This window comes from Labrus mixtus, chromosome 7, assembly GCF_963584025.1.
Source record: "Labrus mixtus chromosome 7, fLabMix1.1, whole genome shotgun sequence".
NCBI classification, from domain to species: Eukaryota; Metazoa; Chordata; class Actinopteri; order Labriformes; family Labridae; genus Labrus; species Labrus mixtus.
This window is the reverse complement of record NC_083618.1, coordinates 21,449,338-21,477,085: the sequence shown is the minus strand read 5'-3', so window position 1 is coordinate 21,477,085 and position 27,748 is coordinate 21,449,338. Positions and strand designations below refer to the sequence as shown.

The window sequence follows — 27,748 nt, the reverse complement described above, 5'->3', positions numbered from 1 at the left end:
ATTCTGAAGAGGTTAATGTCTTGAACGATGTTGTTGTGTACAATCATTGCAATAAAGTGATAAAAAAAAGAACATCTTTTTACTGTAAATGTTCAATAAAGGGGAGCTGACAGTCTAGTGGTTAGGTCACACCCCATGTACAGAGGTCATACACAGCCCGAGTTCAAGTCCGACCTGTGGCTTTTTTCCTGCAAGTCATTCCCACTCTCTCTCCTGTTACTCTCAGCAACACCCTCAGTTTTAATTTATACTATTAATATCATACCCAACATTATATATAACTTTACAATAATAATAGAACAAACAGTATGTCAGTGCGTGTAAACAAAAGGCTTAGATTTGTTATACGTATTTCTTATTTAACCCTTGCATGTTATGGGGCAGCTGGGTGATCTAACCCTAACCCAGAACAGTTAATCCGCCAAAACAGGATACACTCTTCTGGGAAGGCTTTCCACCAGATTTTGGAGCTTGGCTTGAGAGATTTGTTCCCATTCAGCCAAAAGAGCATTAGTGAGGTTCAACAGCACAGTTTGGTGTTAAGCCCCAGCTCACAGATTTTGTTAGTGCCAAAGCTGCTGGAAGGGATGCAAGTTGAGGTCAGGGATTTATTGAAAACGTGTTACTGAAGTATACAACAATCACAACCTTCAATATTACTCACGTTTTTATTTGTACTATTCATATAATACGTTTATTTATGCTCTGATCAGCGGGTAGGGGGCGTCGTTGCTCTGAGTCTCATGGAAAGTCGCAGTCTCGCGTAATCACATATGTTCTCGCGGTGTTTGCGCACCGACATTTCGTGCCCGTAACAACCTGCAGCAGAGGGACGGGAAGAGAAGAAAAAGAGCTTCGTTCATGAGTTAAAACTCAGAGCTTTTTGTTGAAATTTCTCGGTAAGAATACAGCAGTGGCAGACCGCTCAGTTATGCACTCACATCGCGAGCCAGGTGCCGCTTTAAGCTTGCATCTTGCTCGTTTCTCCGCTTCAACACACACACACACACACACACACACACACACAAAGCGAGGCTTACGGCCAGCTAGGTGGCTAAAGAAGCGTTAGCTTGTAGCTACGTTCATTATTTCTGCTGGGGTCTGGCTAGTTAAATAGGACTTTGATGAGCTCGTTTGAAAGGCATACTGTCGGCAATTATATAAAATACAATTTACTGTTTCTAAACGCTCGGGCATGGTTTTATTTTTCGTTTGTTATGTTGATATGCAGCTAGCCATCCTCCCCTTTGAGCTACCGCTAGCTAACCGTCTCAAACGTGTCGGTTATCTTTTCATTTCACACTAGCAAATTTTTATTTCTAACTTATTGTACGTACTGATGAGGATGTGTGTATTTAAGCTCTAAGTGTCAATGTTAGGCTCAGTTTTTGTCGTTTAATTATTTCAATGTGGTTTGCTGCCTACTGCGGACCGCAGCGTCAAGCCCCGCCCCCTGCCCTGACGTCATACATCCACAACATCTTCATCTGCTGTCATGAGCAGGTAGAAGGTGGTAAAAGATGAGTACAGATTTAGAGTTTACTGAGGCCTTATCCTTTTCAGGTATTGAGTCTGTAAAAGAAATGGTTGTTTGTTTTTCAAACTATGTTAAATGTAACTTTGTTAGGAGAAGTTGCGTTCAATTTGGATAAAATCAGTGCAGTCGGCGCTGCAATTTTGCATGAAAGAGTGGTTTGAAAATAATACAATGGATAATAATGAGTTTTAACATGTTGAAAGTCAAACTTTAACAAGGGTGATATATTGACTACTGCAGTCATTAATGGAAAATGATAGCCAACACATCTTATTTTCACTTGTAAGCATTTCCTGACTATGACATTCCTTAGTGGCAATGGTTGTAAAATCCATACATGATTAAAAAAAAAAAAGTCTGGGTTGTGTAAAGTATTTGTATGCGTGTTTGTTCCAACACTCAAATATCTATTAATGGCCCCAGATCATGTAAAGTTTCATTAATTTAAACATACATTAACTCATCCATAGATTTCCTTACGATACTAACACAGATTTGAAAAAAGATAAAACCAACAAAAGCTTTTGAGGTTTTAAATTTCATATATTGGCGACATGTTAAATGTTAGCTTCTGGTGAATATTCTCAATATTGGCGACCTAATGTAAATTCGTAATGCATGGACATGTGATTGTTTTGGTTTCAGTGGGGGGGATGATATTTTAAAATGGGTGAAGAGATAAGGTCTTGATTATAGTAAAAAAAAGGTTGTGTGGTCCAGGTCTCATCATGCCAGATCCTCTCTGTGGAGGTTTGAGCTCTGAGTTGGTCATGTGTGGAGATTTCTCTTTTTTTTTTGCCCTGAAAATGTGTTTGAGTTTATCATTGATTGGCCTTCAACTTTTCTTGTTCAACTCCCTTCTTGTCGCTGTGTTTTGAGGTTGATTTTAAACGTGGATATTTCTGCATTAAAGCGTTGAATCATGTCAGTGTTTATACTCTTTATCCTGAGATTGCCATGTTGGAATTTGCTTTCTGGTTTTCTACCTGTTTGCAGAATATTTTGTGTATCCTCTGCTTGATCTGGATTTCTTCTCTTTAATGTTTGTGTCCTGAAGCTTCTGCAGATCCTTTTAACCACACTCTGGTTAGCTGCTGTTTCCTCTTTAGCTCTGTTCATCCGTTTGCTGTTCATTATGTTTCACTCAGACTGTTATCAGGTTTACACTCAGAAGTAACAGGGCAAGCTGAAGTCCACAGAAAAGGTCAATCTTGAAGAACTGTTTGATGAGCTGTCAATCAAATGTCAGTGTTAGTGGGAATTGTCATTGTTGAGACACTGAAATTGATAACGCTGTGCATTTTGTTGAATGTTGTGGTAGCAGCTGCACCCAGACTCTGGATTTCAAAACTGTTGGTGTTGTAAGCATTTTCAACAAACTACTTCCATGAGTTGGAGAGTAATGACATATCAGACTTCAGTGAGATGTCCATTGTGGAGATATATAACGGTTTTAACTAGAGCCTGAATGATATAACTGCTGACCGATTTTTATCAGGGTTGATATGGGCACGTTTTCCATTTTGGGCCGAAATGAAAAGTCGTCTAAAGAACATAGTTGGCAGAAAAAAACTACTAGGATGACTTCGAAATTGTGTGATCATGTAACTTATTCTGTAGAGTACTCCGACTGCATAGTTTAAAATACTGTCAGCACTCTGCAGCACATATATGCACGATATCACAGTTTGGCGAGAAGAGGTCACATTGGAAATGGGTTACAATAAATAATAAGTATTCTTTAATTAAGTAATTTTTTAAGAAATACGCCTTCTGAGTACATTTGCAATGTCAAATGTATCCTAAATTCTTGCATAGTTCATGTAAACAAGGTCTGTTTTAATTCCTGCTATAAAAAAAACAAACAATAATCATATTGCAAATTCTACGTTGTTTTTTTCTAAAATGAAGCAAACAAGATCCGCACACCAAGGAGCTCCCGTTAAAAGGGTTTATTGACAAGGAATGTTTCAAGCCAACATGCTGTTCCTCAGACATGAGCTTCTACTTCTTGGCTTCTTTTTCTGGGAAAATTGCCCCTCAAAAACTGGTATATGTATCTGGCCAAACAATCAAATATCAACCAAGCTCTAGTTTTAACAGTCCTGGTTCATGGTTTGTTGGAGCACAGAAACTGGAAGATGTGTCTCAGTATTGAGAAACCTTTGGGAAGCAGAGGATTTTGGAAACAGGGAGCATTGCTCTACTTATTGTTGCTCAGTTTGACATGTTTTTGTCAGTGAATGTTTCACTGCACTTCACTTCTGTTTGTTTTCTCTTCTGATCAGCTGCTGTTTTGGTGCTGTGCTGTCTATCAGTTGCTGATGTTGCTCTGGTTGATGTAATGCTAATGTTGTGCTGGATGACATTATGCAAATTTTGCTCTTGTTTACATGTACCTGAAATTGCTTTTTTTAAATGATGATGTTGTCCTCTTTGCTTTGGTTGAACCTTTACTGCTGTTGCTTCTGTAAAGATGATGCTAATGTGTTTTTGATAATGTATTGCAGATTTGCTGGTTGAAAGGTTGCTTTCTTGTTGGTGTAATACCGTTGTTGAAGTGCTGTCTGCTAATATGGTGCTGCTTGAGGATTAATAAGGCAGCGGGAGCAGACCTACTCACCTTTGTGTTGTTGCTGGCTGCCTGCTTGCCAGATAGGTCTTGGTATGTTCTTGGTCTTTGCAGGGTGTTGGTTGGTTGCTTGGTAGTTGTTTGGTAGTTACCGGCTAGTTGTTTGAGTCTGGTCTGTATTTGTGCCAGCCTTGGTCAATAAAGTCTCTTGTGGGAATTGAGATTCTTAAACTTAGAACTTTCTTTAAATGTTGAAGAACAGTTTTAGTTGTTCGGCCAATTCACACATCACCCTATGCTTTATAAACACAAAATCTTTTGAATGTGCACAAGCGCCAGTCACTGACATGATAAAGTATAACTTGCCGACTGCTGAAAACACCAACCCTTGACGTTAACATTAAACTTTTATAAGTTTGTTTAACTATGACTTTGAATACCATCCATAAATGTCCATGTTTTCTGACCCTTTCACCAGGTTTGAGTATCCTGCAGAACTCTTCTGTCTGTTTAACAGGAAAACTATACACAGCTTAGTTGCATTGGTGAGTTGGAAGTTGCATGAGATTCATCAAGCTGTACTTAAATATTTTTGTACCGCATGGTAGACAACAGCAGTGGTAATTTTATAGAACCAAGTTGCACACTATTCTTAGAAATATTTGGGGCTGATACACAGACTGATTCTAGTGAGAGTTAAAGTTTTTAGTTATCTTTGGACAAATAAGATTGTGTATTCATTTACCATTTAATGTTCTGCTTCAAATGATGAAAAATTAGGATATTTCTTTTTGAATTTCAGATACTGTTTATTGTCAAGACTTATCTGAAAACCGCTTGACTTGAGGAATACTGAAGAATTGAATTTCCAACAAAATAAGTTGCATCAAAAAGTTTATTGTGTAGACTGGCATAAGGCTGAGCTGTTTGAGTGACATTCACAAGGGAAGGGATCAACATCATTAGGTTTGTCAAAGGTCTGCATCAACTCTAAAACATTCTGAGCGAATAAGAAACAGTGTGAGTTCTCAATCAGATTATGTGGACTTCACTTGGAGGATTTGGGGTATTGTACCTGCCCATGTTGCATGCTTACTTAAATGGTATAGGATAACTAATGTGTTTAGCTAGCTAACACTATCTTGTTCAGATTCAGCCAAGAATAAGACACTTGAATCACATATTACCCTGCTTTGTGTGTTTATGGATGTGTGAATGTGTGGGCATACATATATATACAGAAGGTGACAAATTAAAGGAAAAACCTGATAATTGACCCTAAAGTGAGGGCATCTGGTAGCTTTGTTATACTGATTTGCTTATATGGTTTGGGTCCATCTGTCACTTAGCAAGAAGGGTTACCACCAACCAATACAATGTCTTTCTGGGTGATCAAATTTATACGTTGATGAAAAGTATGTATCCTGATGTTAGTTGTTACCCCATTCATTGGAACAAGGGGTCACTGAATGGTTTGATGGAAAAAGAATACTTTTTGGAAATGCATTTGAAATGATCATAACCAAATGAGGTGTTGGTTTTTCCTCTTATTAGTCACCCGTCTCTATATAATAAGTTGATTTTTAAAAAGTGCCATTCGTTTATGATTTGCTGTCTATTTTTTACAGTCGTTGAAAATTAACAGTGGAGCTGTGCTAGTGCTTAAGATTGCCTCTGTTGGTGCTAAATATAAAGTCTTGACTATCAGCATGATCTTATTATTTTCAAACACTTGAAGCAAGATTAAGAAATGTATTGAAACTGCAGATGGCTAGAGACTTTTTGTTAGCTGTTAGACAATTGTCCTGCAAATTGTTTCACCCAAAAACCCTTCATAACACCACTGGTTTTCAAATGTCAGGACCCTAATTAGGCACACAAAGTTTTAACTGTGGTTTCTTGGTTATTTTTAAGAAACTGAATGCATCCAGTCTTTGTTTAGTCTTTATTAACCTCTAAAGTCAAATGTGAGTGTCCTGAGAAAACATCTGGAAACCACTGGTCATCCTTTTCTGCTCTTCATCTGATGGAAGTGTTACTTTCTCCCCAGGTTGTAGGGCTGTTGTTTTGCAGTCAGTATGGCTGTAGTCATCAGGCTGCAGGGTCTGCCCATAGTGGCCGGCACCATGGACATCAGACACTTCTTCTCTGGCCTCACCATCCCTGACGGTGGAGTGCACATTGTAGGTGGTGAGCATGGCGAAGCCTTCATCGTCTTTGCCACTGATGAGGATGCTCGGCTGGGGATGATGCGTACAGGCGGGTCCATCAAGGGCTCCAAAGTGTCACTGTTGCTTAGCAGCAAGACTGAAATGCAGAACATGATTGAGCTCAGTCGTCGAAGATTTGAGGCTGGGGCAGGTGCTGTTGAAACAGCTGCACCTACAGCAGGAAATGTAAATCGTCAGGCAGCCACCCCCATACCTACAGTACAGTCAGGGGCTGGGGGGAGAAGTGGTAGTCATGGAAATCAGGGTTTCGGTAACACTTCCGCCTCAGTAACAGCAGCAAGCTCATCTCACGAGCCACCAAGCATCAAGACAATGGCCAGCGTAGTGCCTAGCTTCCCCAACAGCTACAGCTCGGCCCCTACAATCACCACAGCACTTGCATCGCTCAATGCAGGACCACCACCTATCCCTCCACTTCCAAGCATGCCTTCCATGCCCCCAATGCCCTCACTACCTACTATGCCTGTTCCTCCTCCAGTGTCGTCCCTCCCCCCTGTCCCGACTGTCTCCCAACTGTCCCAGGGACCGCCAATGCCTCCTATGTCCCATCTCCAACACATGTCCTCCATGCCTCCCTTTAACCCTTCCCTACCTCCACCAGGTGGTCTAGGCTCCGGCCTCCCTCTTGGAACCCCAAACCCAATGCTATTTAATCCTCTCTCTCCCCTTGCCTCTCTTGGCCTCCAGGCCCACATGAAGGCTGCTGCTGCTGCGGCTGCAGCAGGTGGAGCAAGCAATCCTGATGAGTTGTTTGTCCTCCTGCAGAACCTCCCATTCTCCTGCTCAGATGTAGAGGTCAGAGCTTTTTTCCGGGGTCTTGGGGTGGATGGGGTTCGCCTGATGAGGGACGGACAGGGCCGGCCTACTGGAAGGGCTATGGTCAAGTTCTTCTCTCCCCAGGAAAGTTTTGAAGCTGTAAAGCGTGGAGGGGGCATGATGGGCCAAAGGTTTATTGAGATAACCCCAGGCTCTGAACGACAATGGGCAAGTCTAAATGACAGTGCAACAGGTCTTGTTATTCACAATAGCAGCAAATCTAACAATGACCAACTAGACCAGCAGCACCGTCGTGGTAATACTGGGTCAGGGACAGGCAGCCGGGATCAGCGAGGAAGGTCTCGATCTCCACATCGGCAGGAGTTCTGTGTCTACCTAAAAGGCCTTCCCTACGAAGCAGACAAGAAACAGATAAAAGAGTTCTTTGGCAATTTAGCAATAATAGAGGACAGTGTCTACATCGCTTATGGGCCAAATGGACGTGCCACAGGAGAGGGCTTCCTTGAGTTCAAAACAGAACAAGACTACAAGACTGCTCTTGGTGCTCACATGCAATATATGGGCACTCGCTTCATCCAGGTCCATCCAATAGGCCGGAAGGGAATGCTTGAAAAGATTGACATGATTCGCAAACGTGAAGCAGCACAGGGTGATGGAAAGAATCAGGATGGCTCAAAATCTCCCAGGAATTGCGCCCACATTACCAACATACCTTACAACGTATCCAAGAAGGATGTCCGAGCATTCTTGGAGGGTGTGGGGCTCTATGAGGACACCCTAAAGGTTCTGACAGATAGCCATGGGAATGGGCTAGGGCAGGCTATCTTCCAGCTACGGACCGAGGAAGATGCACGCAAAGCTGAAAGACTACACCGCCAAAAACTCAATGGGCGTGATGCCTTTGTCCACCTTGTGACCTTTGAGCAAATGAAGGAAATTGAGAGGAATCCTCCTCCCCAGAACAAGAGAGGCCAACGCAACCAGAACCAGAACCAGAACCATCTGAACCAAAATCAGAACCAGCATCAGCAGGCCCAGCCCAGTCCCCAGCAACCCCATATCAACCCATTTGCTGGGATTGGGGACGAGTTTAACTTTCTCAGAAACACCATGGGGAATCTCAACAGTGCCCCCTTTGTGACTCCATTCTCAGCCCCAGGGAACGGATTGGCAGGCCCACCTCCTCTTCCACCTCTGGCTGCAGGGTTAGGGGATGTGAATCTGGGAGTGGCTCCACCACTTGTTGCTGGTCTTCCTGGAGCGCCAATATTGGAGCCGCCGGGCTTTCGACCTGGAGCACCAGGGGGTTCCCCATTCGGCCAAGATGGCCTGAGAGGATTAGTGCCCTTTGAAAATGCAAACAGAAAAGGAGGTGGTGGAGGACAGAACCGGGGAGGAGGGGCTAACAACAACCAAGGGCGTCCAGGGGGTGGGGCTGCTGCAGGTCAGCAAGTTTTTGCACCAGGAGCTGATGGTCTCCGTAACCAGCCTAACCCTGGAGGATCTAACAATCCAAACGGTCAACGGGGTGCATCTGGCCCAACAATTGTTAAGCTACAGAACATGCCATTCACTGTAACAGTAGACGAGATAATGGACTTCTTCTATGGTTACCAGGTCCTGCCAGGCTCAGTCTGCCTGCAGTTTAGTGAGAAAGGCCTGCCAACTGGTGAGGCCATGGTGGCCTTTCAAAACCACGAGGAGGCCTCTGCTGCAGTCATGGACCTCAATGACCGACCTATTGGTGCACGCAAAGTCAAGATAAGCCTTGGTTAAGATCCCTGACCCAAAAAGAACTTAACTGTACATAAAAGATGTTACTTATACCTTGATCAACTATCCAGGGGCAACAAAGCCAACCAAACCTTGATCTGGACTTAAACTCAGCTGCAAGCAGATACATTTAGATCTTGTGCTCACCAGTGACTGTCTGTCATTACCGAACGAACCTCCCCCTGTATAGTATTGGCAGGTAAGACTCACCCCCTACAGTCTGTACAATAGAAAGACTTTGATCCAGGCATTGCGCTTTTCTTCAGATCCTCCACTGACTCTGGTTGCACAAAATGATGATGATCATGATAATGGCTAAATTTCCGTTTCTTTCTTATTCTTTTCAATAAGCTTTCTTTCTAGACGTACCCAGAGCAGACACACTGAACATCTATCTTGTTGCTGTGGTAAAATGATGCTCCTGAAAGACCTTGTTGCTGTATGTGCTTTATATACTGCGCTGCTGTGGTTCATGGTAGTATCTTAATGTGCTCTGTTGCTTTGGGTAAATACTGAAAAAAGCCCCAGAATGTTGCCATGGTAAAATGTTTATGCTCTGTTGCTTTGTTGAGATTTGTTGCAATGTTTAAATCTTTAAACGCTCTTCGGCTATGGTGAAGTCTGTTGCTATGTTTGTACATTTTTCAACCACAAGTGAAATGTTGTTTCTCTGTTCCTGCGCTAAAGTCTTCAGATACCTTCTTGCTATGGTAAATGATGATGTTATGATTAAAAGCTGTGTTCATGATCAAATGTTTGTGCTCTGTGACTACGGTGAAAATGCCCTGTTTCTATGATAAAAATGATGATGACATCACATTTCTCTCACTAAAGGATTACACACTATTGCTCTAGTAAACTGCCAATGCCATTGTATGTTGCAGAAACGCTTTGTTGCTCCTTGGAGGATGTGAGACGGACAGATTGCTGACTCGTATTTTATTTCGAAAATAATGTTTGGCTGTTGAATCTTTTTTCTGTCACATTTTTTGATGTTGCTGTGTTCTAACAATGCTGCCCTCTCTCTCTCTCTCTCTCTCTCTCTTTCTCCCCATCTCTCTCGCTCTCTCTCTCCATCTCTCTCTCTCTCTCCATCTCTCTCGCTCTCTTTCTCTCCATCTCTCTCTCTCTCTCTCTCTCCATCTCTCTCGCTCTCTCCATCTCTCTCGCTCTCTCTGTCTCTCCTCCAAGATTATGCTAAATAGTTGTTTTGACTGTAGAAGGCTGAGATAAAGTCTATAGTGTTTTTAGTTTTGTAGATTTCTGTTGTATCTTTGATCATGTTTTGGCTATTTCCACTCTGAAGCTTCATTTTTTTGTTTCTACTGTCAGTGTGAACAAACTTGTATGATCGTATTACCATACATGATGTGGAGTCTCCTCTGCTTTGGCTAATAAAAGGACATTCCTGATGCTCACCTGCGATCAGCTTTTTCTGACTGTCTGCTTTTCCCTCTTTGATGGTGGTAATTCATCCGTTTGATGGATTCATTTGAGTTTCTTTGTCATGTTGACATTTCTTATTTACATGTTAACGTTAGTCTAAAACACAGATTTTAGCACTGAAATAACCACTCAGCTGTTAGCTGTGTCTATTCTTAAACTTCTGTTTTTTCCTATAAACACGATGGCTGTTGTCAGAGGTGGGCACACATAATAAAAAATGTAACTACCTTAATTGTAAATCAGTTAAAAAAAAAAAAAAACGTTAACTCTGATATCAGGTAATCTGTTAATTCTGTAGTTAGGCCTCGGTATGTTCAAGAACCTCAATTCAAATCCATTTGGATTCGACATAGATCAATATGCTTCGATATCATTCCAATAACATGCATAGATGACTGATACCCAAATAATTCATTACCTTCTGATATTTGTGATTACTGTTTCAAGTGGGGCCTCTGTGCAAAGCGAATCAGTATGACAGCACCCACAGTTCCCCCAAAGGAGTTTGGCTTCATTACAGCGGAGATTATCAATTTCAGGATTTTCTGAATCGATATTGAATTGGAGAATATATTGCAATGCATTGATAAATCGATATTTCTACTCAGCCCTATCCGTTAATAAGTTCAAATGAACGTTAACATTAAATGGAACTATACTATACTGTATTCTCTGTACTAATTCATGTACTCTGACCTTTCCATTGACCAATTGGGACCTTTCATTCACTGCTCTTCTGAGCCTGATTTGAATTGGGACTCTCTCTCCCCTTCATGGCGGGCATTACACATGATACAGTTATGTGAGTTAGGGGTCGGCTGTCTCGTCTCTTTGGAGAGTCCGGGGTCAGACTGACTTGAGTTGGTGAAAATGAATTTGTCTAATGAAAATTACGTTGACAGAAACCAAATTTACTGGAATTTAAATGTTTCAATAATAATTTTTCAAATTAACGTCCATGTTAATTAAAGCAGAGAGATGATGATTAACAGGTTAATAGACGTGTGCTCAGCTCTGGCCAATGTCTGTCCTTTAATATCACAACATGATTGAACATCTTTTTCGTTTGCCATAACTAAAACATTTAAAACCAAACTTTTACTGTAGATTCCTGATTCTTTCAGTCTATGATCCCTGCTATATTCTTCCATCACAGCCTCAGCTGAGCAGCTTTTACTGGTACAAAATGCTGCCACCTCCACATTGATGCCAACAGCTAGGCTAGTGCAAAGATGGCTACATGGCAAAAGGCTGATAGGCCAACAGGGAGTCAACATATACTCATTTGATTCATTCAGCAGTATTCACTGTTCTGTTGGAGCCCAGGAATATTCAGCATCCAACACATAGTCCATGCTGGAGCCGAGAGCTGCAGGAGTTTCTGAATTCTTTTTTTTAGACCCGACAGAGTGAATGAAGCAGTATGAAGGATGATCTAATGCAAAATAAATCCAAGTAGAAATAGAAGTAGTTAGGCCTAACAGTAACAAAGAGAAACATGAATGCATTCAGATTTATAGAACAGCTTAAGGCCCCGTGTCCACCTAGCGCATTTTTCTGAGCGCCACTGTCTTTTGTTCATTTGTTTTCGATGAAGAGAGAGCAGTCCTAGCAGCTGGAGATTGCCTGGAGAAAAAAGCGCAGCACCCAGCGCCTTTTTTTCAGAGTGCTCCGCCCTTTTTTGGGTGGCCGCTCAACTTTTCAGAAAGGCGCTGTTGACGTCACCGGCGCTCTTTTCCAAATGTATAATATTGCTTGTAGTTTTGCCGCCTACAGATCGTGTCTTGTACCCATTTCCTATTTGCTCCGTGTTTGGAAATAAGAAATCTCAAATAAAAAAAACAGTAACAAGTAACGGAGCGGTGTGCGTCATGTAGTGGCCGTTGTCAACAGACAGTTGTCATAGAGGAGTGGGGACGTGTAGCGCTTTTCTTCTCAGTGCACAAACACTACCGAACGCACAGCCAGCATTTTCTTCAGGGAAAAACGCTAGGTGGACACAGGGCCTTATCGATTATCTTGAGGTAAAGATTCATCGATCAGGTTTACATAAACATACACCTTTGTCTTAAAAATAGCCATCACAAAACGTAGAATACTTTTCCTTAAATCTCCTTATTCAGCACATCATCTTGTAACGGTTGCTCTTTGCTGATGACAGAAGCGGTCTCTCTCATGAAGTTTGTCATAATGCACATGACTAGGAGAGAGCATCAGTGGAACTAGTTTTGTCTGAATGAGACTGCTGCTGCTTTCATGAAGTGGTTGCCCTCTTACCGGGTTATACTAATAATGTTCAGCTGTGTGTGTGTGTGTGTAAGGATTGGATACATTGACCTAAATAAAGTGAAGTGAAACACTGTGGAGATGAGCGACTGTTGGTAAAGGTTTTTTGTGTGGTTGTTGTGCAGAACATTAGCTGGAAACAAGAACATCCCTGATGACAAACTTGGCTTCAAAGGATGTGAGTCGGAACAGAGTCTGTGTGTGTGTGTGTGTGTGTGTGTGTCTGTGTGTGTGTGTGTTTGTGTGTGTGTGGGTGTGAAAATGCTGATTGAACGATTGACACTGAGCTGTCAGTTATTTTCTTGCTGAAGTTGCCCCGCTCCAGCTGATCAATAGTCAAAGAGAAGGCAAGATTTGCAGGTGAGTGACTGACAAAAATGATTCACTAAAAACACAAGACATGAGTCAATTTATAGACAGAATAAATGAGACATTAAATTTAATCTTGGTATTAACTTAAGCGACCAAAAATCACAAATTGTATTTGATGAGTGAGGAAGAGAGGTGTGTTTACATGAAGCAGATAATTAATGCCTGATGCATTCTAGTTGATACATGGTAGTCGGTGTAAGATGACCTGCAGATGCTTACATTGAGATGCTATATTGTGGCCAGTATATTCCCTTAAAGATTATAACGTGTAGCTTTTTCAATACTGACTCATGAATTAGTTAGCTCCCTTCATACAGCTGAAAGTCTGGGATCAGGTATCAGCAAATCAGCCAGTCTGCACTGAACCAAAACTATTATATAATATCCTGTTTTACCAAAAGAATGTAAATAAAAACTTTTGCAGTTAGAAATTAGATTGGTATCTACAGAAGCCCTCAGAGGACACTCATCCATACATTTTATTTTACTCAGTAAATATTCTTTTGATGAATACATTTAGCTTGTTTTCTCGAGACCAGGTCTTTTTAATCTTGTTATATCGGGGTAACAGGGCTGGCTTTCCCCTGATAACGAGTCAATCTCAAGCTCTCTAGACATTAACTCGTTAGTACAGGCAAAGCGGGATTGTTATCCCAAGACAACGAGAAGTTGAGGTCTTCAGAAAACAATCTGAACCCACAGAGTACAATAAATCACATAGTAAAATAAAGTGTATGTATGTTTGTCCACTGTATTTGAAGTGCAATAACATTATTTATTTAAACAAAAGAAGAAACCAGAAATGGGAAGAAATCATTAACATTCAATTCACTCATAGGCTATATCTCAGAGGCCAAACTGTGTCTTTTCAATTGTTCTGGCACTGTCCTATACAGTTTATTCTACCTGAGCTAGTTTAAGCTCTAAACTTTGCTATTGCAATTCAGTCCAATAGATTTGGGATTTGCACAGAGTTTAAAGCAAGTGAATTGGTAAAGATGATGGAGACTGTGCAGGGTTGATCATCTAAGGAACAAAAGATGGATCATCAGAGAATGAGGGCGATGTGATGTTGTGGACTGTTGTCAGATGTGGCTGAGGCAGAAGCTGTGTTTGTGTGTGAATGTGTGATTTGATGTTTCACATTGTTTACATGCTGGTTATGTGTGTTTTCCTTTCCCAGGACTATGTTTTTTTTCTATGTTGTGATCTCTCCTGTTCCTTTTTCTTATTTGTGATGTGATGCTCTGCTGTTTCTTCACTGACTCCACTGAGAGTCTGCTGCAAAGGATGTGAAAAAGATATAAAAGTGTTTGTTCTCTTGAGGTTGGTTTGTGTTGTGTTCATGATGTTATCTTTGCTCTACAGTTCTCCTTTAAACTTATGAAACTCCTGTTTCCTTTCTGATCTTCTCTGTTCTCCTCACCAGCCTCAACACACACCTTGAGTACTTTTTGCTTCAGCAACATAACTTCCGGATTGACTGTATGGCCTTCAACATAAAAGCACAGAAATTTGAAACTGTATGACGTCTCTGTCGGTGGATAAGTAAAGTTTTAAAGTGGCATATGGATTAAGTTCATGGTGGTGGAAATTGGATAACTTTAAAACTGAATGAAGTAAAGACTGCATATAATAGGCTGATAATAAACCATCAAGAACAATACGATACATTGATCTTGTAGTACATTAACAGAATGTATAAACACTGCTGCTGCTCTGTACTTTATAATGACTCTACCTCTCAATGCTGCTAGGATTACATTATATGACTTGGGGAAAAAAACGAGTCTGCTTGTTTTGAGGAACACTTCTGGTATATTTCTTTGCATATGCTTTTATTCTGAAGGGGCGGATCAGAAGTCTTGATTGTGTTGATGCTGTTTAAAGGTGGAAACGAAGCATTCGACCCTGTACAGAGGGCGTGACTGACAATCATCTTGTCCAATCAGAACGCGAGTGTGTAGCTGCCTGTCCAATCAGAGGGCAGTGTGAGTCACTGCCGCTCCCTGTTAGCGAGGACAGATAAACGGAGACGAACGGGCGTTTTCTCTCTAAGTCACGGTTAAAAAAACAAAATCCAGCTGCGGTAAGTCCGATTAAAGAGCTCATCAGAGTCTTGAGGTAACGATTACTGAACTGTTTAATGTGTTTATTCCTGCTGAAAAGCCTTTGTTTGATTGTCTTTAGTGTGTTAATAGTTTCCATCTGCATTGGTTTTCTTCCTGTAGTATGAATAAGATAAAATAAAACGTGATGAGGGGATTTCGAAAGTATACTTTGTCATAAAGCCCGTGTTCATGAAACAAAGACAGAACTAGAGTACGCTAACTGTGCTGGTTTTACTGGGTTTCTGCTTTTACGAGCTTTGTGAAAGTACTTTCACTGTCATGCTGGTGTTGCCTTCAGGTGCAGCTCGCTCAGTTCATTCATTTAGCGAGATAACGCAACGTCTCAGGTACAGTTCAAGTCACCTGACAGCTTCAGGGTTACTTGTGCTATCCCAGGTAAATTTTTGTGACGAAAGTTGTTTTGGCTTGGATTAAGGAGTGTCAAAAACTGTGATCTTGTTCAGGTAAAATCACTAGAAATAAAATACCAAATAGGCCTAATGAACGGTACTTTTACGAGGAGTCCTTAAAGTAAACGCGCTTAATCACTCACTGGTTGTTATTACAAATATAACTAATAACAGTGGTCAAACTAAAAGTTATATCTGTGTTCACTGGTAGAGAACAGTTTTACTGGAACAAAATCCTTGTTATACATCACTTACCATAATATTTATTTAGTTTTACATACAGATGAAACAGTAACAGACCACGTTGCTTAATCAGTCCTCCCCATTTCATTATCATTCTAGTTAGTATATTTTCAGTCTTCATGGCGTATAGTGATGTCTAAATCCCCTCTGATTCAAACCAATTTTATTGACAATATTCAGTATTATGCTGCTTTTTTAAACTTTGATCACAGTGTTGGTCCGTCTGTGGGCTCGACTCCCACTCTGTATGAATAAAAAGACGAGGGAAGAATAGGCCGAGAATGTTTTCTTATTCTCAGCATATCGCAAAATGTTTTAACAGCGCAGTGATATCGTATCGGGACTCAAGTATCGTGATCGTATTGTTGGGCCTCTGGTGATTCCCTACCTCGATGTTTATCCTCTGTAGAAAAACATTTGGGGTAAAAATTAAGAGTATGGCAACTTCTTCAGGCCTCATTACATCACTGTGATCAGTTTGAATATACTGACGCATACTTTTACAGCTATTACGAGAATTGTAGCTTTGCATCTATTTTATTCAATGCTGTTGTAGTTGTTGTTCTGTTTGTCTCTATCCTCTTTCTTTCTTTCTGCGTCTCCTTCTTTTCCACTTTCCAAGCCCCACACACCGTTTCCAAAGATGGCTGTTCATGACGAGCTCGAGGTTTCTGCCTGTTCAAGACGTTTTCTTTGTCACGGTGTAACTTTTCTAAATGCTGCTTAGTGCTGGGCTCATGATGGATTCATGTTTGTACTTGTAACAAATGGTACAGTCGTGACCTGTTCTTTATCTACGGTGTCTTGTGATAAGGTGTTGTGAATTTGAGCTATACAAATAAAAGTTGAATTGAAACACTAAGCCCGGTCCAGGTTGTGTCTGCTGATGAGGAAGTTCATTCAGTGTCTGTTTGAGGACTGTCGGCCTCCTTTTGCATGTGCAACAGATAAAAACACTTATCGAGCATTATCATAACTTAGTGGTATAGAGCGCTTCAGACACATCGTCATGAAAGCACTGTTGATGCTAAAGATGGAGATAATTAGATCACTGTTTCTGCAGAACTCCAGTTAATCCTGACGGTCACAGAAAAGGATATTACTCCACACTACACACGGCCGGTGATTTTTTTTTTTTGTATCTTTGAAGAGGCAGTAAAATAACTTTGCCTGAAATAGTTTGTATTAAAGCTGAATTAAAGACACTCTGCTGGGACTGCTGTAAGGGGGATTTTGGCAAACTAATCTTTGTAACAGGAGTAGCTAAAAGCAGGGGGGTGACGCGTCCTGTCATAGATTTTCCTGACCTCATCCGGGTGGCCCATAGGAATTTGTATTGCTTTTGGTGTATTGGTTTGTTGTTTTGAGTCTTCTTCGATGTGTTGATACTGTGGAGTGGTTTTCTGTATTTAGGGGCGGTATGAGCTGACTGTAATCGCCCTCCGTGCTGCATGTAGAGTTTGTACTTCTTCAGAGAACTACTGCAGCAATTCTCATAGTTTTTGGAAGACATTTTCCCTCCCCTGCGGTGAAGGTCTGTACTCGTTTGCTGTCTGTTTTTATTAGTGGTGGCGTCGGATATTTTTAATAGCAATCAATCTTCCAACTTGTTTTTTTCTGATAATCGTTTGCTGAAAAATGTTGCACCCAACATCCTCGCATTGCTTGTCTCGTGTGACACGTTCACTAATTGTTTCCGCTCTCGTTCTCCATCCTGTGGTGCAGCTTTTTGTCTCACAGAATGCTTCAGTTTCAGGAGGTGGTTGTAGATGGCGGTTTGTGTTTATTTTGGTTATCGTTGTGCGGAGACGACAACACGTCCTTCTAACCGATCAGACTCGATGTTCAAATCACCAGGATGTGGTTACAGCATGTTCTCTATTACTAGGAAAGTGAAAACGTATACTCGGCCTATAACTGTCAGCATGCAGGATGGTAAGAGAACGTTATATTTTGGGGTCCACTGTCCCCTCACTATGTCAAGCACAGTGAATAATAGAGAGAGAGAGAATGTTGAGAGTAAAACAAAGGGAATTGGATGAGTTTACCTGTGTTCTGCTTTCTGGGCTACTTTCTCACTCTCAATGAAATAGGTTGTTTTCAGTTACAGTCGTCAGAGGGTTTGATCCTTAACTTTGCATCTTCTGAGTCCTGATCTGAAGATCTCTCTCTCTACCCCCCCCCCCCCCCCCCCCCCCTCAGATGGCGGACTGTGTCTCTAAGGTGGAGCTGTGTGTCTCCTGTACTGACCTGCTGGACAAAGATGTCGGCTCAAAGTCGGATCCTCTGTGCGTGCTGCTGCAGAAGACAGGAGGAGACAGCTGGACAGAGGTAACATTTGAGTCACACTGCAGTGTACCTACGTCTTTGCATGATGAAGTGTTAATGTCATTTAAAGTAATTGCCCTCCTCTTTGTGTCTCTCCGTCAGCTGGGTCGTACCGAACGTTTGATGAACGCGTCCAGTCCGTCCTTCAGTCAGCGTCTAAGGATCGATTATCACTTTGAGACCGTTCAGAATCTGAAGCTGGCGGTCTACGACATCGACAACTCCAGCACTGACCTCGGTGATGATGACTACCTGGGAGGGGTGGAGCTAACTCTGGGACAGGTACACACCGACTCAGACCAGACTTTTCTAACTGCATTCAAAAGAGAGCATAAAGCTTTCTCAAATTAAAGAAAAATACACGAGACAAAATTTGATTTAGACCAGATGAATCAAAACAGTGGAGCAACATATACAAACCTCCACGCTTGAGTCTTTCAGTGAAAGTTTGTAGGGGTCCTAAACAGATTTGATCCTTCTGTTGGTGCTGAAACCAAAAATATTGACATTGTCATTTTATCTGCAGAATAATATTTGCATGATCAACAATTCTTTAGTCCATACAGAGTTGAACATTTTATTCCCTCAGGGACTAAAGAGCCACAAAAAGGTTCTCCATATAAAAGACTCAATGCCAAAAACCTGTAAAAGATGTTTTTTTTTTGTTGTTTTTTTACAAAGATTTATGACCAAGACGAACATAAATCCTCAAATAAGCTCAAATAAGAAATATTTTTCTCTCTCTCTCTAATAATAATAACTTTTTTTGTATAGCACAAAGCGTTTACTACATGTAGATGCGAACATAACAACAAACAACAACGAAACACCACGACAACAAAGCAACCACACGACCAACAACAACAAAACCCCAACAGTTAAAAATCCTGACCAAAAAACCACCAACATCAGAACCTGAACATCATCAGAATTCAGGCAACAAAATAACTGAAGTCTGTGATAATAATCCAAACATGGACAGATTAATTTACTGTCAATCATTGAAAATGTTCATTGAAAACTTTATTCTGCTGTGCTTCTGGTATGTGATGTCCAGTGCAGTGTTAGCTCCCTCTAGTGGTCAAAGTGGGCAGGAACACTTATTTGCTGTGCTGATTGTGAGTTAGTGTGCAGTAAGTTGTGTGTTGGTAAAGGATGTTGTTTGAGTCAAAGTAACAGAAGTTGGAATGTTAAACTTAACGGTGTTAAAAAATCAATAAATAATTAACATTAAAAATACATATGAAGTCATCCTGTTTAATCACATCAGTGTCTGAATTTGAAAGACTACCTTTTTACATCACTGATGCATGATTGGAGTCAGTTGTCATGGATACTGCTGAACACAAAGCTTCTCTGATTGTATTTCAGATCATTTCCAGTAAAACTATAACCAGACCTCTGCAGCTGAAGAAAGGCAAACCTGCAGGAAAAGGAGCCATCACTGTAAGTACACAGTGTGTGTGTGCACGTGCCTGCGTGCGTGCCTGCCTGCCTGCCAATATTTACATGACAGTGATAATTGAGTAAAGCGTGTGTGTGTGTGTGTGTTTGTAGATCTCAGCAGAGGAGATAAAGGACAACAGAGCCGTTCAGTTGGAGTTTGAGGCTAAAAAGCTCGACAAGAAGGTAAATCTGCTCCTCGCCCTCTTCCTTCTTATATTATAAATGTGAACTTAGTAAACTCTCCGGTTGTGACGAGGTCAAGTTTAAACGTATGAACAGCTTCTGCTGAACAGTCATTTTGTCAACATAGACAGACACAAGGTAAGTCAGAGACATCAGGATTAAATAAAATCCACATAAATGCAGCAGCTCAATAATGAGAATAAACCAAAGAACACAATCTTCATTTGAGTTTCTTAGTTTTTTTGTGATAGAACTGAAGTTGTTTAAAGAACTCAGCCTACATGAGGAACGAGACTGTAAACCAGTAACCTTTTTCCTCTCAGGATACATTTGGAAAGTCTGATCCCTTCCTGGAGATATTTAGAAAAGGAGATGACGGAAAGTGGCAGCTGGTCCACCGAACAGAGGTACACACACACACACACACACACACACACACACACACACACACACACACAGTGTGTTCACCAAGTACCAGTATCGGTTTATATTTAAATTAATTTAATAATTAGTGTTTTGTTGCTTCAGTCTACAGAGAACATTGTGATATAATTCACCTGCCTTTAATATATTTCAGCTCCTGTTGACGTTGGTTCTGTTCTGTTATTTGAGGGAGTGTCTCCACCTGCTGGTGTTCTTAGTCACTACACCTCACATTAGTGAACTCCCTTATTATCTGCTGCAGAAAGAATGAAACCAAAAATCTGTAGGAAAGTCTCACATATGGCACAATGAACAGTCGCTTCACTTGTAAGAATAACTTTTCAATTTACAATAAGATCAAACATGTTTTTTTTAAAAGTAATTTTTTACTTACTTTTACTTTTCTTTATGGGAGAGGATAGCTGAAGAGAGACAGGAAATGTTTGGAGGAGATAATTGGGGGTTGACATGCAGCAAAGGGCCGAGGTCGGATTCAGAAAAACCTGAGGTGCTGTGCATTCTGGGATTTGGTGTCTTTCATCCACATGAGCCAAAAAGACACTTTCTGCCTTTTCTCGGCCAAGAAGGCACCAACTTCAGAATGTATTTCACATTTCTACTACATATATGACCCAATGTCAATACAGATTCATGTTTCGACGGGTGAAGTATCCCTTTAATACCCTAAGTTATCAATATATAACCTGTTTCCATTTGACCTGTCATCAATAAAAGTGAAAAAAAAAATGAATGGAGGCTTACAACTACATATAGGTACATACAAGGCTGATGCTAAATGGTCCTCATTACAAAGGTCAATCTCTTGAGCATCACTCTTCCCAGGATAAATTTAACTTTGATGAAGACAATGTTGTTTTCATAGTGCTCGTGTGTGTGTGTGTGTGTGTGTGTGTGTGTGTGTGTTCAGGTGGTGAACAACAATCTGAATCCTACCTGGAAGAAGTTCACTGTTCCTCTGCAGACGTTCTGCTGCAGCGACCTCGAACGACCCCTGAAGGTACTTCCAAAGTTACATCACCTCTGTTCAAAACTACCAATAAAACAGTCACATGGCGTGTAATAGGACTCCTTCGTCTTCTGCAGGTGGACTGTTCGGACCATGACAGCGATGGATCTCACGACCTGATTGGTTCCTTCACCACTAAAGTCTCTGAGCTGCAGAAAGCTGCGCACGGGTCACCGGTGAGCTCATAGCTGATATTCAAACATTGGAAACCTTGAGATTAGTTTGTCAGGAGTTGATTAGACGTCGGTGTTTTGTTGTTCTGCAGGTGGAGTTTGACTGTGTCCACCCCGAGAAACAGAAGAAGAAGAAGAGCTACAAGAACTCTGGAGTCGTCTCTGTGAAGAGCTGCAAGGTGAGAGCACGAATTACCCAGAGTTCCCTGCAGGGAGTTCCTGTTTTAACCACAAAAATAACTTCTTAGTATAAAGAAGGAGGCCTGACCATGTCTATGTTGCATATATGTTGTTTACATCTGCACAACACTCACACATAGGACACAAAAAAAACACGGACATGGCAATTAATCATCATCCTGACTCACGTGATACGATCATCATACTGCTGGAGCCAAATATTGATATTCAGATTTTAAAAAACGCCCTCTTAACAGATTAAACTGCCAATTTGACCTCCTGTGTCACCACCCAGCAGTGGCTCGTATGACGTGAATGAAGGAAACACAAACGGATATTATTTGGCCAAAGAAGAAGATTAAAGCGTATTTAATGTATTTTAATGCATTGATTATTTGTGAGTTAAAATGTGTGTGTTTGTGTGTGTGTGTCTTTGCAGCTGTTGACCCAGTACTCCTTCCTGGACTACGTGATGGGCGGCTGCCAGATCAACTTCACTGTACGTCAACATTTATTTTTAACCACCTTAGTTTACAAGTTTACAAGACTGAAAAAAAAAGAAAAGCAGAATTTCCTGTTACACTGATAAGATGTTTGTTCTGAAGACCCACAAAGTGAAACATACTCAGATCATTATTCATGAATCTTCACTTTATCTGTTTCAAATAAATAAACTGTAAATTAAATGAACATGTGAAGTGTTAAGTACATGACTACATGGATCAATGTTGTGCGAACACTGCAGGTTGGGATCGACTTCACCGGCTCTAATGGAGATCCTCGCTCGCCAAACTCTCTCCACTACATGAGTCAAGACGGGGGGAACCAGTACCTGTCCGCTCTGTGGTCTGTGGGTCATGTGGTCCAGGACTACGACACGTTAGTACACACTCACACTCAACCTTCAAAGTCTTTCAAATAGGCACCAAACCCGACGCTGAATGGCAAGACGCTTCACCCCAAACCTCCACCCTCCCCTAACTTTACACCCTACATTTAACAAACCTTAAACCCCAACATACTAAACCTTCAAACGGACTGAAGTGGTGTATTCTTATGTGACAGTGACATATTTTTTGTTTATGTTTGTTTCCTGTTTCAGGGATAAACTCTTCCCAGCGTTCGGTTTTGGAGCCAAACTTCCTCCGGACTTCCAGGTCAGCTCTCGAACCAACCAATCAAATCACAGCATTCAATAGTCTTCTGAAGTAATGTTTTAGTCCTTGTCCTGAATTTGAAGAATAATGAAGGTTTTATTGTGATTAGTTTGAAAATAAATTTCCTTTTAGAAGATCAGATCAAGTTGAAATGGCCCCAGCTCTCTAAGCAGCCAATCACAGCCTGGAGATGATCAGGTGTACTGAACTTTTCTGTTGTTGGTCTTACAGGCTGCAAACCATGAGTTCGCCCTCAACTTCAACCCAACCAACCCCTACTGCCAAGGTACACACACACACACACACACACACACACACACACACACACACACACACACACACACACACACACACACACACACACACACACACACACACACACACACACACACACACACACACACACACGCACACACACACACACACTGCGTAAGCTCTGTAATTTAAAATCTTAGGGGTAAATAATAATAATGAAAATCATGGCCCCTGTGACTGAAACGTTAAATTGATATTATAAAACTGCAAGTTATTCTTTGGATAATAAGACTTCCCATACATTGATTTTGACGGGGATTTTGTAGCTACTTAATTTAAACTAAATAATTAAAATTTTAGCCCAAGATGAGTTCCCAGCACTAAAGAAAAGTTCAGGTGTGAATTCAGTGAGAGGAAATAAATAAAAAGATTTTTTGTTTGTGTGTAATAAATGCAGCTCAAATATGATCAATTTAAAGAACTATTATGACATCATTAAGGACCAAATGACTGTATATCTAAGGCAGTTGTGAGGATATGTTGAAGAGTTTTGGAGAAAGAGATCATTTTGTGAGCACACAGGATCACATGCACACACAAAATGTGCTTCCCTTTTATGGAAGTATAGTCCTCAGTATTGAACTTTAATTTGATGGCTATGTTTCCATATTTACCTGGATGGTTTCAGCTGCCCAACCGTTATTAAATACTTGAATTTATTTTGAACTTGTTGCCGTCTCTCAGGTATTCAGGGGATCGTTGACGCCTACAGGATGGTTTTGCCTCAGCTGAGACTCTCTGGACCCACAAACTTCTCTCCCATCATCAACCACGTTGCTTCCATCGCTGCTGCTGCTGCTCAGACCAATGCCGCCTCTGTGAGAACACACACACACACACACACACACACACACACACACACAAAACACACAATGACAAATTCAAAAAAGGAGCCAAAAACACACTCACACTTCACCTCTGTCTGTGTTTCTCTCTGCAGCAATACTGCGTCCTCCTCATCCTCACTGACGGGGAAATCACCGACTTGGACCAGACCAGGGACGCCATCGTCAGGGCATCGCGGCTGCCGCTGTCAATCATCATCGTGGGGGTGGGGCCAGCAGACTTTAAGGCCATGGAGCTTTTGGACGGAGACGACGGCGTGCTGAGGTCGACAGTGGGAGAGGCCGTCGCCAGAGACATCGTCCAGTTCGTCCCGTTCAGGCAGTTCAAAGATGTAAGAGTGCAAAGTCAGATCTGTGTTTGTCCACAGTTATGGTGGGAAGTTAGAAAAGAAACAAAGTTCAGGACATCGTACTGAAAACATGACGATCCGCTGGATCCGCACGAACATAGTTCTAACTCTCTCTCTCTCTCTCTCTCTCTCTCTCTCTCTCTCTCTCTCCCTCCCTCCCTCCAGGCTCCCCAACAAGCTCTGGCTCAGTCTGTACTCGCTGAGGTTCCCAACCAGTTGGTCTCTTATTTCAAAATGAGAGGCCTGGAACCACCCAAACCACAAGCTGCCCCCAAATCCTAAAACCACCCCCCTTCATGGAGCCTTAAAACCCAAACCAAGCACTCCCCAGACCAATCATGAAGATGCTGAAGGCCCACCTCATTCCAGGATCAGACCACGCCCCCTACTCACACACCCACAAAGACGACCACTGCTTTGAGACCAATCTCTGATGACTCTCAGCCAAGAGACAACTCTGCACGGAGCTGTCAGCCAATCAGGACGCCAAGAGGAACATCTCCACTTCTTTTTTTTATATATATATATTTGTTATAATCTCGCTGATTTATTCTTCAATGAAAGGAATGATTATGATGTAGTTTAGATGTTTCTGCTGCTTACACTCTTAACTATGCAAATGAAATTTACTAATGTTCCACCGTCACAGAGCCACACACACGCCACCTGCTGGTTACTGAAGAGGCATGCACACAGGTGGAGCTGAGGCGGGTTGAATGAGTATCTCTGTTACTGAAACACACCCACCTAGCTCGTAGCTCGTCATGTAGCGAGTTTATTCCTGACAATATAAAAACACAGCCGACATTTTAAGGTCAGTAACAGGATTTAGCTGAAGTGATGCGAACAGCCTCAACTTGCCCAGCTGTCAATCAAGTCAGCCCCGCCCCTTATCATTCCTAATTATGCTAAACTCTTACCTGTGATCCATGTGTTACCATGGTGACACTCTGAACTCCATACAAGATGTGTGTGTGTGGCTCTGTTCAGCTTTATTCAGGTATGAATACTTTGCACTTTGCTTTTGCTCTAAATGCTGGAGAACTGTATTATATGAATGATGGTGTTTACTCTTGATCCTAGCTTTAACACTTTAGCCTTATTATAAACTTTGACCTTACTCTTCGCTCTCTGCTGCTTCAGCCTGAATGTTCTCGGACCGCTTTGTCACGACTCAGTGGTTTGTTAAGGCCGCCATTTTGGCTCATAGGAAGAACTAAATTCTACCACAGAAGATTAAAGAACATATAAGTCACAACATGAATATCTTGCTGCTACGTAAAGGTTCAGCTTTGTTACAGGCTGCAGAGTTACTGAGTGAGTAATCTATACGGAGAAAAATAAAAGTTAACTTGACTTAAATTAGCAATAAATGAAAATATTAAAATGTAAAAGAAAAATAACAAATAAAGAATCATGCAGTGTGGTTTGAAGAGCACTCATTGGTTCAGACTGTTCTGATAGTTAAGTGCCTTATTAACTGAATACTATGAAACACTTTATAAGTCTCGAGTGGAGCCGTCATGGCCGTCGCCTTCATGATGATGTGACGCTGAATTAGGTCATGTGTCAGCGTACCGTTAATAATATCTTTAGGATTTATGTTTAAACATTTATATGTCTAAAAAAGAGAAGAAACATCGTTCACATTCAAAGAATCATGATTCTAAATTTGATGCTTGTTTAATTAAAAACATTATTTGACTCCACACGGCGTCCAACACGTCCGAATAAATCACAGGAACTGCTTGAGATTGCAATTCTGCAACAGCGCTGTAACAAAGTTCTGCTGTCATTATGCCACAGTGCTTCAGTGCCAACTAAGCGTCTGTGTCATTCTCTGCTCTGTTTCTTACCCAAATACTTTTTCCCTTCCCACCTGAGATACTGGAAGGCCAAAACATCCACATTTCATGTAAGAAAATTGTCAAAAGTCATGTTTACTCCTGCAAAGCCACAATCTAGTTATTAATGTAAACCGCTCATTTAACCATAAACGCCAAAGCTTCTTCTGCAACCACATTGAACCTCTCATGACGAGCAGCTTAGCTCTGGACGTTCATTGAATTGTGTCAATTGTTTTATTTCTTTCTGGGTTTTTTTTTTCCATTTTCTTAAAAGTCAACATTTTTAAAGTAGGACTTTTTTGTGCAAAAAGCTTGAAACATTTTATGACCCGTTGACGTCACAGATCAACCAAGGTCACTCTTTATATCAGTCTAAGTCACTGCAAATAATCAGAATTGTATTGTCTTTCAAAAATATTTATGAACTCTTCAAATTTGAAAACCTTAACAGGATTTATCTTTCAGGAAATTAACAACTGCACATGTCTTTCCAAAGTTTGACCCAGATCAAACTTATTTTTCTCTGAAAAGAAAGTATAATATGCACTTACAAGCTTCATGAAAAGCAAAATAAGCGGACCAGGATTTTATTATATTTGTGTTTGTTTTTTTCATCTTATGTTGTCTGAAAAGCCAAACTGTCCCTGTCAGGCTGCTGTTACAGCAAGCTGCTGTTTGTTTTTTTCATACATGTGGCTTAAAGTATTCAAAATGTTGAGTATGCTCAGCTAAAATGTCCTCTGTTTTTGTTGTAAGATGTTAATAAGGAAGAAATGAATATCTGCATGAAGATCAGAGCTGAAGGAGTTGTAGCATCACTTTCAAACCAACTCATGATCATGATCATGTGAAGCTATCATTACTTTCCCAAATTTACAAAAAGCTTAAACCAAGCGGAAAATGCCGCTTCTGCTTATCTCAATAAAAAACTACATCTCCCATAATGCTTTGCTTCACAGTGTTGCCCACAGTGATCCAAACCGTAACATCTTTTATCAGCATCATGCAAATCTTTAACAGGTCGACCATCAGCATGACGCCGCCGTCGCTTCCACTGCTCAATCATCCAACTAACTTCTAACTAGTAAAATGTAACCAGTATAACCAGTAACAGCGTGCCTGTATGAATGCCAACTGTTATAATCAATAATAAAACAACTTTGGGAAAGAAAAAAAGTGTGTAATCGTGTTTCATCTGAGAAATCAGCTGCTGTTTCAGGATAATCTTTCTTTTTACTTCCATGGCCCGATTCTTCAAAAGGTCTTTACCTGGATAAGACCTGGATTTGACCTTTTGGACACCTGGACTGGATCTACCTAATCCAGGTAAAGATTTAGGGTCTGCTGTGGATCAGTGGTAGAGTGGGTTGTCTCAAGTTTGATCCCCAGCTCTTGCAGCCACATGTCCAATGTGTCCTTGGGCACATTGTAGTCATCTAAAAATTAAAAAAAAAATCTTAAAAACGGAATCGCCTCCTTTGAGGCCCGTTTCTGAGTGCATCACTTAGATTATATCAAGACATCCTACGCATCGCCATGGTTACAGTCATAAGCAACGGAATAACCTCACAACCATTGGCTTTCCAAAGGGGAACAAGCCAGGGATGCCCGCTCTCTCCACCACTCTCCATCAGGGGACCAAATCCTCTATTTTACCACAACCCCAATGTTTACTTTATCTGTAGTGTCGTGGTAGCCGTTCAGCCGTGTGTGCGT

The 27,748-nt window shown here is 41.2% G+C and overlaps 1 protein-coding gene across 3 annotated transcripts; it reads left to right on the top strand.

The window, feature by feature from the left end:
- Positions 1 to 768: 768 nt before the first annotated feature.
- On the top strand, positions 769 to 27,208 carry cpne1 (copine I). Of its 3 annotated transcripts, XM_061041239.1 has the most exons (16): positions 775 to 899; positions 17,961 to 18,089; positions 18,189 to 18,368; positions 19,458 to 19,532; positions 19,644 to 19,715; positions 20,039 to 20,122; positions 21,067 to 21,156; positions 21,243 to 21,341; positions 21,431 to 21,517; positions 21,958 to 22,017; positions 22,264 to 22,397; positions 22,621 to 22,675; positions 22,907 to 22,961; positions 23,675 to 23,808; positions 23,931 to 24,167; positions 24,351 to 27,208. In XM_061041239.1, exons 2-16 carry the CDS (start codon positions 17,961 to 17,963, stop codon positions 24,465 to 24,467), a joined length of 1,608 nt encoding a protein of 535 aa, XP_060897222.1. In that variant the 5' UTR covers positions 775 to 899; the 3' UTR covers positions 24,468 to 27,208. The 3 variants fall into 3 exon arrangements, with proteins under 3 accessions (XP_060897220.1, XP_060897222.1, XP_060897221.1); XM_061041237.1 differs by lacking the exons at positions 17,961 to 18,089; positions 18,189 to 18,368; positions 19,458 to 19,532; ... (10 more) ...; positions 23,931 to 24,167; positions 24,351 to 27,208 and adding exons at positions 4,588 to 4,654; positions 6,160 to 10,308 and having other exon boundaries at positions 769 to 899; XM_061041238.1 differs by lacking the exons at positions 17,961 to 18,089; positions 18,189 to 18,368; positions 19,458 to 19,532; ... (10 more) ...; positions 23,931 to 24,167; positions 24,351 to 27,208 and adding an exon at positions 6,160 to 10,308.
- The last annotated feature ends 540 nt before the right edge of the window (positions 27,209 to 27,748 follow it).

Bases quoted from the DNA above. Each gene is read 5' to 3' on its own strand.
- cpne1 (XM_061041237.1), top strand. From the start codon at position 6,188: ATGGCTGTAGTCATCAGGCTGCAGGGTCTGCCCATAGTGGCCGGCACC.